General features: G+C 36.1%; 2 protein-coding genes and 1 non-coding gene across 3 annotated transcripts; 1 reads left to right on the forward strand and 2 right to left on the reverse strand.

The window, feature by feature from the left end:
- Nucleotides 1-146: 146 nt before the first annotated feature.
- On the reverse strand, nucleotides 147-3,238 carry LOC139100135 (relaxin receptor 2-like). The gene is made up of 3 exons (XM_070652738.1): nucleotides 2,899-3,238; nucleotides 519-1,591; nucleotides 147-237 (listed from the first exon to the last, which is right to left on the reverse strand). The coding sequence occupies exons 1-3, from the start codon at nucleotides 2,910-2,912 to the stop codon at nucleotides 212-214; spliced, it is 1,113 nt and encodes a 370-aa protein (XP_070508839.1). The 5' UTR covers nucleotides 2,913-3,238; the 3' UTR covers nucleotides 147-211.
- A 330-nt stretch (nucleotides 3,239-3,568) lies between these two features.
- On the reverse strand, nucleotides 3,569-3,650 carry TRNAS-UGA (transfer RNA serine (anticodon UGA)). Its single transcript has one exon. It is a non-coding gene; the product is annotated as a tRNA-Ser (tRNA).
- A 967-nt stretch (nucleotides 3,651-4,617) lies between these two features.
- Pgant1 (Polypeptide N-Acetylgalactosaminyltransferase 1) lies at nucleotides 4,618-19,723 on the forward strand. Its single transcript, XM_070652798.1, has 7 exons — nucleotides 4,618-5,493; nucleotides 16,454-16,599; nucleotides 16,982-17,089; nucleotides 17,152-17,305; nucleotides 17,371-17,560; nucleotides 17,928-18,188; nucleotides 18,403-19,723. Exons 1-7 carry the CDS (start codon nucleotides 4,799-4,801, stop codon nucleotides 18,697-18,699), a joined length of 1,851 nt encoding a protein of 616 aa, XP_070508899.1. The 5' UTR covers nucleotides 4,618-4,798; the 3' UTR covers nucleotides 18,700-19,723.
- Nucleotides 19,724-20,104: the final 381 nt, after the last annotated feature.

Raw genomic sequence — 20,104 nt, forward strand, 5'->3', positions numbered from 1 at the left:
TTATAGCCATCTTTTAAGGGAAGACCATGGATCAAGGATGGTAAGTCAGCTGTACATTAGAGTGCCACAGCACACAGTTTGGACAAGACTGCTCTAGAGTGTTGTCTCAATTCAAATTCGTTGCATTGAAAAATGACTTATTTGGCTTAGTTTTTAACATAATTTTGACTTTATTATTCACAAATCTCAGATAATTACTTGTACAGCATCCTCAAAAATGTTGCAATCTGTCGTATGCTGAAAGGATACAAAATTATTCAAATAACTGCCGAAATTCTCAAATTTTGGGTGAAATTATGGGAATTTTTGGATATTATTTGTTCCATTTTCCACAATTTCATGCAGTTCGCCCTTAACTCGAGCAGCACAAATTTGATAATCGGTCAAAAATCCGACATCCAGGTTGACATGACTTTATCTTAGTCCAGCACTATTTTAGAGCCTTTTTGACCTGGTTCTGGATTTTGTATCAATTACCCAACTTGTTCTACATATTCAAATAACCTTCCCATTCTCACCTGACTCAACGACATAAAGACTTCCATTAATATCCTCATAAAGATTCTCACTCAGCCTCTTCTGCCTGTTTGTCCTCTTCACAATCACATTCTCATCATACCTCGGTAAATACTCAACAATCTCCGGCGTCCTTTGTTCCTCATTACATTTATTATTCAATATAAAGCAAATTATGACAACGGCAAAAATAACCAGCAGTGAGCACATGATGACTAGCATGAGTTTCAACAAAAATATTGTCCGATTGCTGCTTGCCTTACGTTCCGCAAGCTTAATTGTCAATTTATCAATCTCATTTGATAAATTTCCATTTAAAAATTGAGCACGTTTTGTTATGTCGAAATTTTGGGCTCTAAGCATGTCTATTTCCGCCCGTAGCTCATCATATTTGGATATGTAGGAATTTTTCATATTTTTTATTGAATTTTCGAGATTTTTTTGCAGTTCAAAATCGCAATTGTTGCATTTTTCCTTAATTTCAGTGATCAGTGCCTTGACGCCGTTCCTGTCATTTTCCATGTCTGATATGCATTCGTTGTTCTCAAGGTTTAGGTATCTGAGGCTGTTAAGGTAGTCAAAAACGTCAGGGTCGATGTTCGTGATTTGATTAAGGCTTAAATTGACTATTTCAAGGTTCGGATTATACACGAACAAGTCCCTTGATAAATAGTCAAGCAAGTTGTCGTGTAGATCCAAAAATCTTAAATTTGTGTACGGCGTCAAGTCATCCTGCTTAATGACTGTCAAATTTGATGAAATTAGCGAAATTACGCTTAAAAATGCAAAAAATCGATCGAGTCGTTTTGGGAAGAAATTGACAGTTTTGCCTTCAAATTTGATGCTATGGACATTCTCATCCTTACTTCCATTAAAGTGCTGTCCATAGACACTGACTATCTCAAGTCCTGGCTCTGTCACTTTCTTTATATCCGCAACTGTGCATGTATATATTGAATTTTTTGTTAATAAAGTAAAATTTTGCATTGAGTAGTCACAAAAGATGTTTAAGGCAGCGATAATTCGAAATGTAAATATTGTTGGCAATAAAATTAGCGTTGTTAAGGAGCACGACCTTGGTTGTTTTGGGAAGAGAGAAGAGATTTTTATGAGATAAAAAAAAATTAGTAAAGAATTTTAATGAAGATTTAAGGCTGTAAATTTGGTTTTTTTGAGTGTGAAGTGGGTTTAGATGACTTAATTGGGAAAATTCCTTAAATTTCCATGAAGATGAGGATGCAGGTGGTTATCCATTGACGCCAAATACCCACAAATTCTTCAAACCCTCTCCGCTTATCACTTATTACATGCAATTATTCAATTTTCTAAGGATTTTTGATGCCAACGTCTCAAATCTCCGCATACTTACATTCTCAAGCTATATCCCACGTCCTCTCCTTACTAAAAAGCTATTTAACTATTTGAAAGCGTACAGTGATAAGTGAATGCCAGCTTAATGATCAAGAGAATAAGTTAGCACAATTTAGGAAAGTCTGATTGGATATGACATTGAAAAAGTCAAAGAAACGTCTCGAGACTGGCTTGAATGGGTATTTGGCCGGATTGAGTAAAATTTGGAGTTAACTGCAACTTAGGGAAGCCGGATTCCCGAATTGGATCTACCCTTGCACTTAACATTGCCGTATTCTAAGTTATACCATTAATGATGCACCGAATGTACGTATAGAACTAAGGCAAGGCTTTCCGATGCCGACTTCCAATATAGACTTCCCGGTGTTAGTCCCGGTTTAGAGTATTTGTCGAGGTCGAGGTTCGGGAAACCTTAATACCCGGAAACCGGCCTCTGAAAATGCAATTCTTGTCTTTTCAATGTCATGTGCCTCCCAAGATGATGAGTTAATAAGTACACATGATGAATTCAATTGCTAAATTCGACTCTGGTAGCTTAATAGCTGATAATAATAATCCCTAATGGCACAAGTTGAATAATTGATCCAAAATTCGACACCACACCGGTAAGATTCTGAATTTAGACAAGATCCATAATCAATTCAGAGTCACGACGATCTGACATGGTGTCGAATTCGGTATAAATCAGCGTGACTGATTCACCTAGACATGATCCTTACTTAGTGTCAGATTTGACTTAAATCCAGAATCACACCGGCATAAGCTGGATTTTTGACACAAAGATTAATTAACTTATGCTAATAAGTCTGAACATGGTTTATGTCTGTCAAGGATTAACTTTGCTAAACTGCTGGATTTTCCCCCCAACAGCAACCACAAGACTTCATCCATCTTTCCCGTCCATTGAACCCCGTTATGTAAATATCAAATACGTATTATTGCGTATTTACTCAGCTGATATTGGGTCAAGTCAATAAAATTTCAAAAAATGATTATCTTATTGACACTTACCGTAGATAATGCATGGCTGATATTGATGAACACCTTTCAGGATTTAGTGATGAAATGCTAATTACTGCTAAGTTTTTGACTAGATTTTATGGTAAAATTGAAAGTGTTTTTTTTTGACTTTTTTTTGAGTACAAGTTCACATCTGATCAGCATGAAGTCACTCTGATCCAGCTTAAAATCATCAACAACAAGTCACACTTAAGGCATTAATCACACATGATGTCTGGCACGTGCTAACGGCAAACAATGTAACACAAAAAAAATATTGTTTTTTTAATTCTTTTTTCGATTATTTTGATTGAGATTCTTCCGTGTTGACTCCGGTAGGTCCAATATTCAACTGAGAGAGAAATAGTAAAAACTTGTGAGATTTCTTTATATAAAAATTGATATTTATTTACTTTTTTATTTTTTGCAAATTAGCACCTTTAATGTCGTCTTGGTTGGGATGTTGTGTGGGGCAGTACGGGTATGATGTGACGGTCACAAAGACTCACTGTTCTTGGATATCAAGAAGACATGAATGTTGTATGCCGTTAAATCACGAATTTAATCAATTTTTTCATAGATTTTTTTTACAAAAATTTCTCAAAATTTTCAAATAAAATTTTAAAAAAATTAAAAATTCAATAAAAAATCACCAAAAAAAGATCACAACTTCGAATTCTTTCGCAGCTGGTAGGATTCGAACCTACGCTCCCAGAGGGAATCTGATTTCAAGTCAGACGCCTTAACCACTCGGCCACAACTGCTTAAAATTTCATATCTTCGATTTCGTTACAATGCATTCATGAATGTTTCATTTTCAGTTCCTATTCTACTTTTCTGTTTTGTTCATGGAGTGATGCGAGTGCCGTTATACGGATGGTATGTATATGTGGAAGCATGTGATGTATATGAGAGCTGTGTGATGCCGGATTTGAGTAGAAAATTGGAAATATTAAGGAAATAATAAGCTCTAATTCATTGGAAGTGCAGATATCGTCTAAAGCCAGCTCTATCGCTGGATATCACTTCCTAATCTCTGATTCCAAGTGCAATGCTGTCTCTCTGTATTGGTTGTGAACACAAAATACATGTAGCTGTAGTCACTCTGAGTCTAGATGAATCATATGCAGACCTCACCTTTTCGTGGTTACTTACTTACTTACTTCGCTGGCCGTACAGATCAAGTGTGATCCATGGCCTCCCCCAGTCGGTTCCTGAAGCTGGCTTTATTGCTGGTTACCGCTTGCCAATTTCCAATTCCAAGTTTTCGTGGTTAAAGCCGTTAATAAGGAGGTTTAAAGGAGTATGCAGTCATGCGAGGCTCTGGATTGGGTAGGGCTGCGTTGGACTAGTAATGCGTCATTCTTAAACATGAGATGAGAGAACCTGGAAAGGACAATGGGGATAAATGGCTGAGAATTTGGGTCTTTATCAGGGATACTTTGAGTTTAGTTCAGATTCGATGAAATTCAGCTTCAGGACAGGGTCAAGTCAGTCTGGAGTTGGATCTTCAGTCATATCTTGAGCTCTGTAGCTGCTGATGTGCTTCAAATTGGGAATAAATGAGTAAAAACCCTCAAAACTTCCATCCAAAAAAAATTTAAAAAATTCAAATCTAAAAATAACGGTCAAAATAAATTCAAACCCAAATTCCTCTCTCAAATTCACATTTTCGCATCTCCCAACAAGTCGAACCCTGTCAACAATAACAAGAGACACTAGAGTCTACAAAATAGCAATCAACATACACAGCACAACTCATATCGTCCAACATTTATTCATAATTTTTTTTATGTTTAGTTTATTTTCATTTTCGGTCGAAAGTGCTTGCCTGTTCCTTAATTTTTTTTGTAATATTATTTTTATCATCAATAAAAAGTGTTAAGAAGATGATCCACGTCCATCGACTGCAATGATTTCATTAAGAAAAACATTTTATACAAAAATAATACTTTTAATAATTGTCTTCATTTTGTGTATATTTTATATAAGAAATTTAAATAATTTTAATGGATTAACATCATCAAGTGATCATACCAAATTATTATTACCTCAAGCACATCATCTTGTTGGCTCAATTGATCATGTATCAGAGCCAGAAAATCAACTAGTCAATATTAATGATAATCATATCCAAAATGATGATATTGGAATCAACAAGTATGAACTTGAAATTCAAAAGGATATGGATAAGCAGCATGAGGATCCAAAACTTGGTGCCGATGGTAAAATTGCACATTTAACTGATCCTGATGATATTGCACAGGGTGAGCTACAACTGTCAAAAATTGCATTAAATGAGGAATTATCAAATCATATATCATATAATCGGACTGTACCTGATGCACGACATCCATCATGTCGTATAAAATTTTATGATATTGAATCACTTCCAACAGCTAGTGTTATTATAATATTTTTTAATGAACCATATAGTGTATTAGTGAGGACGGTACATAGTGTTATTAATACGACACCGGATAGACTTTTACGTGAGGTCATTCTGGTTGATGATGGTAGCAGTAATGTTGAGCTTAAAGGAAAATTAGATTATTATGTTAAAACACGTTTTAGTGATAAAGTTAAGGTGCTACGATTGAAAAATAGGTGAGTTGGACATAACTTCTCGCTTTCTGTGCTGCTTTTTGTGTGTAATTTCATTCATAATTTTTATGGGTTAATTTTTGCATGTGTTGGGCAATTACTCATATGTCGAATGACTTAATTTGTGTGAGAATGTGGTATGCAGATGTGAGAGATTCGATAAGGAATAGACAGTTTGATGTTTTGGGAATTTTGAATTTCGCTGAATTTGGACTTAGTCACTTTTTAATAAGAATTTCAATAATTTGAAAAAAAAATTGATAAAAATTGAAAAATGAAAAAAGAATTTAAAAAAGTTAAAGAATTTAAGAAAAATTGAAAATTTTAAAAATTTGAAATAATTAAAAAGTTTTAACATTAAAAAATATAAAAAAATTTCAAAATTGGAAAAAAATAAAAAATTTAAATCTTTAAAATTTTGAATATTTAAAAAAATTTTAAAATTAAAAAATTTCTAAAAATTACAATTTTTATAGTTTTTTCAATTTCTTAAAAATTTTTAAAAGAATTAAAAAAGTTAAAAAATACTTGAAACTTGAAAAATTTAGAAAATTTGAAATTATATTTCATTTTTTTATTATTTTTTCAATTTTTTAATTTTTCTTTAATTTTTTTTTAAGTTTTGTAAACTAAAAAAATTGGAAAAATTCACAAAAATTGAAATTTCAAAAACTTAAAAAATTGAAAAAATAAATAACTTATTTCAATTTTTAATTTTTAAATTTTTTCAATTTTTCATTTTTTTCAAATTTTTTCAATCAAATTTTCAAATTTTAAAACAAAAATCAAAATTCAAATAAAATTCACAAATATCAACAAAAATTGAACCCAAAATAACCACAAGTTCTCGTGTCTTCGTGCCACTTCCAATCCATTAATTCATAAAAAAACTTGCCCGATCATCAAAAAAGTGACGAACAATAAATAAAAGCTTTTTGTTTATGTAAGAATAGTTTTCAATGTCAATAACCGGCGAATCATTTTTTGCACTTAGCGCAGTGGTGGGCAACCTTTCTTTGTGGTCTCTTGATTGCTTGCTGTAAAAATGCTCCTATGTGGAGCCATTTTTGACTCTGTTGCTGGCTATATCACCAAGTTTGTAACAAATTCTCTGCTCGAACGTTCTTTCATCACTGTTCTGAGTCAAGGAGCTTTTGGAACTCCTGGCTGTCGTTTTTTTTGCGAATTCTAACTTAGTGCGGTGTAACAAACTCGTGTTTCTGTCCCAGCCATGACATTTTCTCTGGCATTCTTCTTCTGAAGTGTTTGCCCTATCCATCTTTACTTCCACGGAACACCTCACTTCTAGACAAATGTTTATGACACACCTGAGATCAGAGTTGGTAAAAGTCAGGTTTTACCGTCTACTAGATTAATCGCCAATCCTACCAATGCCATCTAACAATCCAAGGCTGGAAGCAGAGCTTGAAGTTGGTTTGAGTCAACTTTTCCATATAAAATCTGAGTCAGATTCGAGCTCCCGTTATTCAGTGGGATTTACCCACTTATATCAACCTGTATGCCTACTATTTGTTTTTTCAAACTATTGTACCTCAGCACACAGGTTGCCCACCACTGACTTACTCTGTTTAACAGCAAGAAGTAAAGAAAAAGTGCGGAAATTGAATTAAGTTGCGACAAAAAAGAAAAGTATGAAAAAAGCAAGATTTTTTGGTTGTTTTAAATAGTTTTGGTTTTGCGATTTTACTTCTTAAATGGAATAGAAGAGATTATTGAAATTTGTATGAAATAACTTTTGATTAGTTTAATCCGAATTTAATTTAGTGGGACGAATTGCATGACTGACTGAAAAATTTTAACGTTTTTGTAATGAAAAATGTGATTTTAATTTTGATGGGGCTATAAGAGTAAGTGAGACATTAAGGGAACGACTTACCCCCCTTACCCTCCCTAACTGAAGGAGAATGAGTTTTTAACCTTTATAGTCTCTAAATCATCATCAAACATGTTCTTTAGCATAATGACATATTCAAAGGAGAAGAAGGGTCAATCCCCTATTTTGGATATCCCCCCTCTCCCCTTAATCCTCAAACATCTTCTAACTCCGCCCCATGACCCAACCCAAATCATCTATAATAGCCTCAAAAAAAGTTGAACAATTAAGTTGTTTCTAAACTTTTTATTCTTCTTTTATCATTTCGTTTTCTGACATTTTTTTATGGTTCCTTTTCATGTTCATGACATTTGTGCCCAGAGGCACGACTTACATATGAATTAGTCGAAGAAATAAACAATTTTGTTGTAAAATTTGTTTGACTCACATGACGACATAAGTGGAGGAATTTAAGAAAGAAATAAATTGAATTTCGATGGATTTTGGAGTGTTTTTAATGTTTGGAGCTGTTGATGGAGGATGGATGTGGATGATGGTGGAGTAGATTGGGAGTGAGTGGTGTGGGACGTGTTCTGGGACTGTCCAAAGTCTCGGTATTGATGACTCAAGACCAAAAACGATCGAAAACTACCGAAGACGACCGAAGATGACCGAAGACGACCGAGGAAGACCGATGATGACCGAAGACGACCGAAGACGACCGAGGATGAGCGAAGAAGACTGAAGGCTACAGAAAATGACAGTAAACCGGGACTAGACAATTGACAATTCGACTTTCTACTCAAATTAATTCCAATCCACTTCAAATCCATCAAAAACCCATCAAACAACTCCACATAAATTTCATAATATCCACCCTACTTAACACAAGCTTATCAGTACCTTCATATCATCACTTTCAAGTCTATTTTCACTTTCAATTATTTCTTCACAATTTTCTAATTTTTTCATCAAAACACATTAAAAAGTCAACACAAAATTCAGTCATATGGAACCTTTTGAAGTAATTTAATAATATTTTCCACAATAATTTTCCACTTTTTCTATTTAATTTACTTTATGCTTACTTAACATTGTCATTGAACGTTTGTTTAGTGATTAATTGAGCGTATTTGACTGAGTTTTGGTTGGTTTGATGTTGGATGTGATTGGGTTGTTGATGAGGAATTTGTGATAGGTTGATGATGGCTGTTGTGGCTTTTTGGTGTCAATTTTGGAGTGATTTTGTGGATTATGGGGGAGTTGGGACTTTTGGGGGTCTGGACTCATCGGAGTGCTGTCAAGTCTGGAAAATTGTTCGGTCTGGTGGTTTTGATGCATTTTGAGTCTGTTTATTGCGAAATTCAAAGCAATCAGGCGCATATTCAGTGATGAAGGTGTGGAAGGGGTGCTTTGGGTCAAAACCTCCCTGTGGTCATGAGATACGCAATCAGGAAGTAACAGGTTCATGTTAAAATGGAATTTCAATACAAATTTGACCAAAACTTCAACAAAACTGCTCAAAATAAGTCAAAATTCCAAAAATCGCGTCCAAGTCTGTCCAATTTTCCAGTCTAACCTCCAAAAAATTCCTCAATCCACCCCCATCCCCCTCCATCCACCTCCAAATCCCCGATTTCATTCTTCCCATAATTCAATACTTTTTATATCTTCCTATATTCCATCCAAAGAACATCAAAATTCTTCCTACCTTCACAATTCCTCCATGAATTGCCTAATACACAAATATATATAAATATTCGCAAAAAAATTCCTCATGTTGCCAACACGCGATACAACCAGATCAACTTTCATGTCTTGTTGATCTTTTGACATGACATAATTTTTTTTATGATATCGCTTTTCTTTCATTCATTTCTCGTTGACATTTCTCGATTATGTTACATTATTTATTCTTTTCCTATTTACGGTAAAGTGAGCTCTGTCATGTTGGATGTAAGGTGATGAGGGTGATGTTGGCGTATTAGATGTTATTACGTACGGTAGGGATTGTGCGTTTTGGATGTGAAAGGGGGTGATTGGGGGTTAGGGAGCGCTTAGGGATGGGGTTACATTATAGAGTCCAAATTGTGAATCATAAATCTAAAGCTACAAAGCATTACGGTGGAGTTATAGGGTCCAAAATCGCCATCCTTAAGTTTACGTTATTTCCGTACGTTCCCAAAGCGGATTCAATTTTCTGCGAGTTACGTGTGTGAGTTTTCATTGAGAATTGATGAAAAAGGATGATTATTTGTGAATTCGAGGATATCAAATTTGACTCACATTTGCTGTGTTTCATTTAATAAGACATGGGAGGGTCTGATGAGCTATTAAAAGAACTAAAACAATAATTAGCAGAGTCTGGAACAACATGCCAGTATCCGAAGCACTATGCTAGAATTTGGTGCACCATTCTAGAGTTCAGGCCACCATGATGCAGTCTAAAACACCATACAAGATACTGGGACATAATTCCAAAGTTTGAAGCACCATGCAAGCGCCTGGGACACTATATCCGAGTATAGGATACCAATTCAGAGTCTCTGGCCACCATTTCAGAGTCTAAATTCCAATCTAAGTCTCAGTCTCAGACAAGCTACCCAGCAACACAGCTAAGCCCCAACCCCCTTCACACCCACCCAGTATGACTCATCATCCTCCATACAATACTCCAAAGAGGACGTTCACATATTAATTTATGACAAAAAAGACCATAAGTGAAATTAAATTTTTCTATCCATCCTTTGGTTCCTCAAAACTCAAAAAAAAGGTCAAACAAGACACAAAAAATTCCGTTGACAAGGAACAAAAAACATTCATGCTGGATTTAACATCGATAAAAAAGTTATTAAGTTATGACAGTAGGAAAAATGTATTTTATGCGGAAATTTGCTGTGTTTACTTTAATCCACGAGAGATGATTATTGTGGGCGGGAGAGAGATTTTGATTCTTTTTTTGGAGATGCTGCTATTGTAGGCTGAAGGATTTAAGAATGTGAAATTATTGAAGATGTTTTTGAGGAATTTTGTGATGTAATGGGAAAGTTTGGCTTATGTGGAGTTCTAAGACTCTGGTATAGTGCTCCAGGCTCTCGCATGGTGTACTAGACTCTGGCATGGTGCCCTAGACTCTGGCAAGGTGCTCTTGACACTAGCATGATGCATCAGGCTCTGACATGTTGCACCAGACTCTAGTATGTTGCCCCAAACCGTGGTATATTGAACCAGACTCTGTCATGGTGTCAGCCCCTTCCTTTTCTCTAGATACACCCCTGAATCACCCCCTGATCCACCCATATCCAAACAAGAATACAGAAAGGATTACGCACCAAACAACCCCAAAAGAGAATTCAAATGAAAAATAAAAAAAGTAGAAGAAATTTTTCCAAACAAAAAAAGGTCAACTTTTGATCTATAAATTCCAATTTTCATTCATTTTTGGGGGTTTGATTGATGTTGGATATATGTGAAGTTATGTCAAGATTTTGACCTTTGAGCTTGTTGCTGGGTTCACGATTCTGATTATAATCCGAATATAAAATTTGTTGAACTTTTTGTTTGTTTTTTGGATTAATTTTGAATGAATATTGTGTGTGATGTTGTGGATTTATAGAGAAATTGTGGATTTTGTGGGATTGTATGGAAGTTGTGCTGGTGGCACGTGAATTGTTTATTATCAAATAGTTCGAAAAAGCCATAAAACTGCAAGTTTGTTATTTAATGCACTTTCAAATAGTTGTAGTGCGGAATAAGTCAATTTTTCATTTTTCCTTGAGATTGTTGAACAAAATTGGCAATTAAGTCTTATACATTGTACAGTTTACAGTAGTGGAGGGCAACTTGTATGCTGCGAGACACTATTGTACACCCAAAAATGCATGAAAATGCTATGAACCCTGTGCCATATGCAGTTTGAGTCGTGGTATAATATAAAAGGTTTCCTACCATTTTTGTACGGTATTGTCTTTGGCAGGGATATCAACATGGATAATTTGTACCAAAAAACTCAAATTCCAGCTCAATTAGGGTCAAAATAATGGATAGAATGATTAGAATAATCAGTAGAAACTCAAATATAACTAGAATCAGTATTGACATTATCTTGAGAATCCAAACTCCAAAAGTTCTAAGAAGTCGTCTCTAATGGAGTCTGGACTCCACTAAAGGCAGCTCCACAATGGTGTCTTGCCAACTCTGACTTTCCTAGAACTGTCTTAGGTTTGGGGAATTGATTGAGATTGTATTAAGCCTCAAAAAATGGCTTTGAGGGGTCAACGGCCTCTCGCTTACTTTATTGATCGTCCAAATCAATCATCATCCTAGATTTCTTCAAGATAAAGCCTTAAACTCAGCTCAAACTCTCTTCTAATTTCCCAAATTACCAATATTACTTCCACCTAACTCAACAAATTTGCACCAAATCACAATAATCATCACCAACACCTTTAAAACCCAACAAGTGAGACACATTTTTTCGCATTTATTAACTTTATAATACAATTTTTTACAATTGTTGAGTCGTCGCTCCGAATAGAAAATGAAAATTCCAAAGAAATAAAGGTCAAGGTCGTTTTGTGTCATTAAAATGCTCAGCGTTGAGTGTGAAAAAAAACTTGTTGTGATACTTTTCATTTCACATATTTTTAAAGAATGTTGTTGCTGCAAATTACTTTGTTGTGAGAATTGTTGCTTGCTGTTTATGGTATTTTGGTGATTAGTGTTGGAGTTTTGGTGGAATTTTGGAGAATTTGGAGTTAGTGGAGATGGGTGTAGGGGGGTATTGGAGAGGTTGGGGAGGTGATATTGAGGGACTTAGCATGGGAAACGGTTCAGTAAGTCTAGGAACGTCCTGGGCTCTTTTCTTAATATGGAACCTCGACAGGGCGTCGGGATCATTTGCTGAAGATGGCAGACTGCTGAACGTGCCATAGATCGAGGTTGGCAACTCCTCCCACTTTAAGTGTCAATTTCCGACATAATCAACTGTCAGAACATGACAACCTGCAGAATATGGCCTGATAATCGTCCAAAAAACCGGTTTTTACCAACTCAGGCTAAGATTGTGCCTTCGGTAGTCTAAGATTACAGCATAGACTGCCAATCATTTTGAACTATCCAAACTGTCCCACATTCCAAAATCGACTGCAAATTTCATAATTTTTTAAGGCATTTGCAACACATTTACAGCCTAATTTACACAAAATATACCTAATTATCCATTGATTTATAGCTCGTCTACTTGCTACCTCCACTTGCCTTCCTAATTTCCATACAAAACCCCAATATAACTCCAAAAATTCCCACAAAACTCAATTCCACATCAACACAAAAAACAACAACAAATTTCGCAGTCGTCCACGCTTTTTTTGTCTTTTCACATCTGTTCCATTGGCCATCGTCACACAAACATCTAGCGATTCCATAAAAAAGAGACAAAGTTCCAGTTTTCAGTTTTTTCAAAAAACTTTTTTTATTTTCTTTTCATTTGATTACGTCAAGCTTACAAATTTCTCTCCACGCGTACACGTAATCGTGCCTTGTTCATCTTCACATGTTTCGGCTACTTTCTTGTTTTATTGGGAATGAGAGAGAGAGAGAGGGAGATAGACAGGTTGACGAGTTTTTTGGTGATTTTTTGATGTTATTTTGGTTTGGGGGAATGTTTAGAGATTACGGAAGGGTAAAGGGGGTTATTCAGAGGGTAGGAGCGGGAGAGAGGGGAGAGAGGGGAGAGAGAGGAAGCTAGATGAAGCTAGATGAGGTAAGCTGAGACTAGAGGAAGGTAGAAGAGGCTAGATGAGGAATAGAAGGGTAGAAGAGGCTAGATGAAGCTACAGGAGAGTAGAAGAGGGTAGAGGAGGGTAGCGGAGGGTAAATGAGCTTTAAGAAGAGGGCAGGAGCTTAGAGGAGGGTACAGGAGGGCAGAGAATGGAAAGTCACATGCAAAATTCCAAAATTCACTAAGAATCCTAACCAAATTTGAATTTTTGGACATAATTTAGGTTAAAATTAGGTTTAGCTAAACATTGAGGTTAGGTATGCAGAGTTAGGTTGCATCAAGGGTACGCAACTACTCAAAAATGCTTAAAACTACTCAAAAATTCTCAAAATCTCCTCCAAACTCCTCAAATTCCACCTCTAAATCCTCCATAAATGTTTAATTTCCAGTCGCATCCTAAATTAAAAATTCATCACCAAAAGCACATCATTTTGAGTCGTACAGGAAGTGGAAGTGGGTTGGATGTTGACAAATTCATCCTCCTCGTTCCTCCTCAATTGTCTGCCTTCAAATTAATTTTTAAAAAGCTTGAATTGGCTTTACTTTTTTATTTATTTACTGTATGCCTTAATTAGATCCAAACTTGATGGATTTACTGACGTAAATTGAAGTTGTGATTAAGTTCAGAATGACTGACCATGTACAGCATGGCTCTATTAATAGTCAAAACTACAAAAATATCTCAAAATGTCAGCAAATTCACAACTTGAAAGTGTCTCAAAAAATATTCAAATTTTATTCAAAAAATACACATCAAAATCGTATTATAATTAAGAAATTATTCATGACAACTTTCATTGGATACGACAAAATCATCATTTCAGCTTTACGAGATGTGTAGAAAGTAATTTTCTATAAATATTAGAGGAGATTAACATTTCATAGTGACGGGGAGATGATGGTGACGATGGGTGATGATGATGATGATTTTGGCTGTGTTGGATGGATTTGGATCTGGAGAAGCAACAAGAAAATGAGGAAGAAGAAGAAGAAGAAGGATGTGAAATGAAATGAGATGTTAATTGGTATGAAGTGATAGCTGGGGCTAGCTTTTTGGATAGACATTAGGATTGGGTCAATTTTAAATATTTTTTTGAAGCTTGACTTCAATTTTAAATCATTGCTTTAAAGATTGACTTCAATTTTGAGTCATTGCTTTGAAGCTTTACTTCAATTTTGAGTCATCACTTTGAAGCTTGACTTCAATTTTGAGTCATTGCTTTGAAGCTTGGCTTAAATGTTGAGTTGTGTTCAAATTTGAGTCGCCATTTAGAAGCAACACTTCAATTTGAGTCTTCGCTCTAAAATTCTATCCTTTACAGTTCAACCTTTACTTAAGAACACTTACAGCTAACTTCACCTTTCTCATGATTGTCTTCAATAAATCAAATCATTCCAATCCAATTCAATTAATTAATTCATACCTTTTGGAACACAACGCAACCTCAAACATTCAATCAATTAAGAACCGTGCTACAAATTCAAAATGCATTCATGCAGCATAACATTAAGCTAATTCCTAAACAATCAAGCCTCACTGTCACGAGACGCTAACAATGTGAATTAATTCATAAAAATCAAACCACAAACAATTGAGTCTTCACACATGAACTTTCTCAATTGTTTGTGCCTGAATAAAGGCACACGTACAGCATGAGAAGTTCTGAGGTGCAACAATTCAACTTGATTGGAAATTTTTTTTATAGAATTTCGATGAAAAAAAAGCCACAAAAAAAAATGCAGGTCGACATTAATCAACACATTCTACCTGCATGTCTGCCTTCATTCTTTAAAACATGTTCATTCACATGATTTACAATTACAATTTCTCATAAATCTAATTATCATAATATTCAGACATATACAATTCATTTCTACATGTGTAATTAACGGGATTTATTACACAAAGTATCAAGTGACTGACTTTGTTTGTGCTTTTCATATTTTATTGTATTGTTGTGGATGTTCGCATTAATTTTTATGCGACTTTGAGCGTGAATTTACATGTTTTGATGATGGTAATTGGATTGGATTGATGAAGGGAATTGGATGGGCTTTGTGGGAAGACTTTGATGGGTTGTTGTGGGAATGGTGGACTTTGGAACCAGCTTGAGGTGTCGCGAGTCTCAAATCTCATTCAAATCGAGCGGAACTCAAAAGACGCTCAAGTCGAGCGAATCTCAAAGCCTCCTCAAGTCGAGCGGATCTCAAAGCCTCCTCAAGTCGAGCGGATATCAAAACTAGCTCAGGTCGAGCGGATCTCAAAGCTTCCTCAAGTCGAACAGATCTCCATGCTTGCTCAAGTCGAGCGAATCTCAAAGCCTCCTCAAGTCGAGCGGATATCAAAACTAGCTCAGGTCGAGCGAATCTCAAAAGAAACTCAATTCGAGTGGATCTCAAAGGAAGCTCAGGTGGAGCGGATCTCAAAGGAAGCTTAGGTCGAGCGGATCTCAAAGGAAGCTCGGATCTTCAAGGAAGCTTAAGTCGAGCGGATCTAAAAGCTAGCTCAAGTCGAGCGGATCTCAAAAGGAAGCTTTGGTCGAGCGAAACTCATAGGAAGCTCAGGTCGAGCGGATCTTCAAGCCGAGCGGACCTCAAATCTAGTTCAAATCACACAAATCTGATTTTCTATGGCAATTCCAATTCCAAATCAACTCCACCCCCTTCAATGCCACAATTCCGATCAATTCCAATTCAATTCCATCAACTCATAAAACATCCATCCACATATTAACTTCCCCCCAACAACCACCACAAATGGATCTTAATGACATTGTTATAATTCAATCAGGCAAATTATATCCAACTGTGATTAAAATCTAGTATAAAAATTACGACACATTTATGTACCTTAATGGAATTTATTTTCAAATGGTGGCAGTTACACTAATGGCATTTATTACAAGCTATCAATTCACATCGTATTTAAGCTAATGAATTTGAGTGACGGACACAAGTTGTGGTCATTAATATGCTTAATTTAGGTGTGGGAGCTATTTAAGCAATAAGAATGAACTAGTTTGTTGTCATTGACTGAGTTAGGGAAGGGGGTGTTTGTGACAAAAAGCTTGAACATAGTCAGCTATGCATGTTGTAACTTGATATCTTTTTGATGATAGTTTGATTGATTTTTAGGGGTAATTTATGTTGATTGATTTGCGTGATTTTGGGGGTTTGTGAATGGAATTTATTGATTTGATTTGTTAGAGGACGTCCTTCCTGTTGTTCCTTGGGGGATGTTTGGAATGTTTGCATCCCTAGCCATCCCTTCCCCACCCTCAATTTGCCCTAAAATTTGAAAATTCTCAAAAAATCACTAATTTCTTACCAATTTCTTCTAATTACAGATTGGGTTTGATTCGAGCACGTTTAGCCGGTGCCAGATTAGCTAAAGCCGATGTTCTTGTATTTCTTGATGCACATTGTGAATGTGTTGTACAATGGCTGGAGCCACTAGTGCAAAGAATCAAAGAAAAACGCACAAGTGTCTTAGGTATGTAGATTATTGGATCAATATCAGCATTATCAAGCCTTCCTAGCCTTCCTAGCTGACTCTCAAGCCTTCCTAGACCTCCAAGCTTGCTTTCAAGCCTTTCTAGACCTCGTAGCTTGCTCTCAAGTCTTCCCAGACCTTCTAGCTTGCTCTCAAGCCTTCATAGACCTCCGAGCTTGCTTTCAAGCCTTCCTAGACCTCCTAGCTTGCTCTTAAGCCTTCCTAGCCCGCCCATTTAAGTACATCAAGCTGTCAAGAACATGATCATTGCCTGTTAGAGCCAGCTTCCCCTCCAAGACCCCTTCAATCATCCACAACCTCATTTAACATCCACAAACTCAATTTTAACATCTCAACTTCTCAATTTTTATCCCATTTACAGTACCAATCATAGATGTGATAGAAGCAAAGAATTTTTATTATAGCACAAATGGATATGATACATTCCAAATTGGTGGATTTACGTTAGATGGACATTTTGATTGGCATGGTAAGTAACTTAATATACAGCATTAATAGCTTTATCTTGACACTTTTTGTGACACTTTGTAGACGTACCCGAGAGGGAGAGACAACGTCAACGGAAAGAGTGTAAGGATGACATTGCCATATGTCCAACATACAGTCCAACAATGGCTGGTGGACTTTTTGCCATTTCTAGAGATTATTTCTGGGAAATAGGCAGCTATGATGAGCAGATGGATGGGTAAGCAGTTGAAATTGATTTAAATCGTAGGAATGGAACTAAAAATACTTTTTTTGTACTTCCAGTTGGGGCGGCGAGAATCTCGAAATGTCATTTAGAATTTGGATGTGCGGCGGTACACTTGAGACAATTCCATGTAGTCGAATTGGACATATATTCCGTGAATTTCATCCATATAGTTTTCCAAATGATAAAGACACTCATGGAATTAATACTGTGAGGATGGCCATTGTGTGGATGGATGACTATCAGGAGGTGAGGATGATTTTATGGTTAAGGGTCCAGAATAGGTTCTAGACTCTGTGCTATAATCGGTTCTAGACTATGTCTCAGACTCGGTTCCGAACTCGGTTCCGAACTTGGTTCCGAACTCGGTTTCGAATCCGGTTCCGAACTTGGTTCCGAACTCGATCCCGAACTCGGTTCCGAACTTGGTTCCGAACTCGGTTTCGAATCCGGTTCCGAACTTGGTTCCGAACTCGATCCCGAACTCGGTTCCGAACTTGGTTCTGAACTTGGTTCCGAACTTGGTTCCGAACTTGGTTACAGACACTGTCCTAGACTTGGTTTCAGACTCAATTAAAGCATATAACAATTCCAATTACATCCCTCAATTCCACAGCTTCTGTACATGAATCGACCAGATTTACGTAATCATCCCGACATCGGCGATGTTACGCATCGACAAGTTCTCAGGAATAAACTTAAATGCAAGTCATTTGAGTGGTACATGAGGAATATATATCCAGAAAAATTTATACCAACTCGAAATGTCATCAATTATGGACGTGTATCAGCATTAGATGATGATCGTTATTGTTTTGATGATTTACAGCAGAATATTGATGAGGCTTATAATTTGGGTGTTTATTCCTGTTATAAGGTGAGTTGTGGGGAGTTGATGATGGCAGGGGTGGACAACCTGTGTGACGTGGCACGAGCCATGAAGCACTATGAACTTCATGTCGTGTGTGGTTTTGGTTCGTGGCTTACCACAAAGGTGTGCCGCGACACAAAGGTTGACCAACCCTGTCATATAACCTAAAATACCAAAAAAATCCTCAATTTTCACTCATATCCAATTTCCTCAATTTCAGCATGACATCGCACCATCACAACTCTTTTCATACACATACAACAAAGTCCTACGGACGGAAAGAAGCTGTGCAACAATCGACGATCGTAGAAATACCAAATATATATTAATGATACCGTGCAATAGTGACGATGAGGTCGGTGACACGTGGACCTATACAATCAATAAACAATTTAAACATGAACAAAGTGGATTGTGTATTGATCGTAAGAATCTCGATAAGAATCTCGTTCATGCAGCTGTTTGTGACACAACGTCAGTTACGCAAAAATGGGAATTTCAAAAGTCAAAAATATGAACAAAATTTTAGGTTGATTTAGGGGATTTTGTTACTTAATTGTGGGGTTGAATAAGTGGAATTAAAAATTGAGTGGGGTTGATGAGATTGAGTTGGGGGTACCCTAGGGTGTGATGTAGGAAGCACATTCTCATCAACCTGTAATTTGACATAAATTTAGATGTTAATTTTGTTGTTAATTGGAAGTAAAGACAGATGATTTATTAAGGCATTCACAATAGGGTGCAGTTGAAATTGAGGAATTTTGATCAAAAATGGGGGGTTAGGGGGTCAACCCTTCTCTGTAGGGGCGTAGCCGACCGTTATTTTTTGAATTTTCTTAAAAAATTAAACAAAAAATTTAAAAATCAAAAAAACGTTATAAAATAAATGGTTTCTCAATTCTCAGAGGGGAGCTTGTGCCCCCAATGACCTCCTCCGGTTACACCCCTGCTCCTCTATCTCATGACTACATCCTTGATTCACAATCGTCATTGCCATCCTCAATTACGTGACTTTGTTTCATTATTTTCAGGTCCTAAAGGGATCATTGTCTTATTTGGTAGTGTTCTTAAAGAAGAAAGGGTTAAAAAATTGTTATGGAGGGGGGAGGGGGGAGTCCAATGGTCGATTACTCATGTTACATAATCAGGAGCCCCAAAATGTAATTTCCGACTTATTTTTAGACATTAAAAAATTACAAACATATGTTAAGGGTGTCCGACACTCCAAAAGTGCAGTGCTGTTCTTTCTGTACTTGCTGTAAATATGTGGAAGGTTAAAGTAGGAACAGAACTGACCATTAGAGTGTCTGACCCTTTGACAAATGCTTGACAACTGCTTTCTACTTAAAAATTTAAATAATTATTTTATAATTTTTTGATCAAAATTGAAATGTATTTTTGAATATAAAAATATTCTTAAAAAAAGTCCAACAAAATTATGAAAAATTTTGAAAAAAATTCTTAATGTGCTCATTTTAATTATTATTCTTACTTTTTATATAAAAAGACATGCACAATATATAAAAAAAAAGTAATAAAAAATTGAAAGAAAATTATGTTTAAAATGATAAAATTTTGTGAGTTTTTATTGTTGAATTTTAGAGTTGGCAGGACTCTATTTTGAAGATTGTCTTCAATGGAGTTCGATTCCAACAGAGTCTGACTGGAATCTGTTCAATGAAGTGAAGTCCGACTCAATTTGTCTCTATTGCTGGCTTTTGACTGCAAATTACGGAAACCAAATGCAACTCGGATATCTCGTAGATCGACAGCTTCCTTCCAAGAGGTATTTAGTCGTCCACGAGCTGTTTTATCCTCTACAAAGTCAAATTCGAATACCTTATTAAATGGAATTACCTGTTGTAGACTACAAGCAGCAATGTCATCACAATATTGACACTGATCTTCCTTTAATCAGTAGG

The sequence above is a fragment of the Chironomus tepperi genome, unplaced genomic scaffold (assembly GCF_022539635.2).
Source record: "Chironomus tepperi strain 1889 unplaced genomic scaffold, CSIRO-AGI_Ctep_v1 contig_58, whole genome shotgun sequence".
Taxonomy (NCBI): Eukaryota; Metazoa; Arthropoda; class Insecta; order Diptera; family Chironomidae; genus Chironomus; species Chironomus tepperi.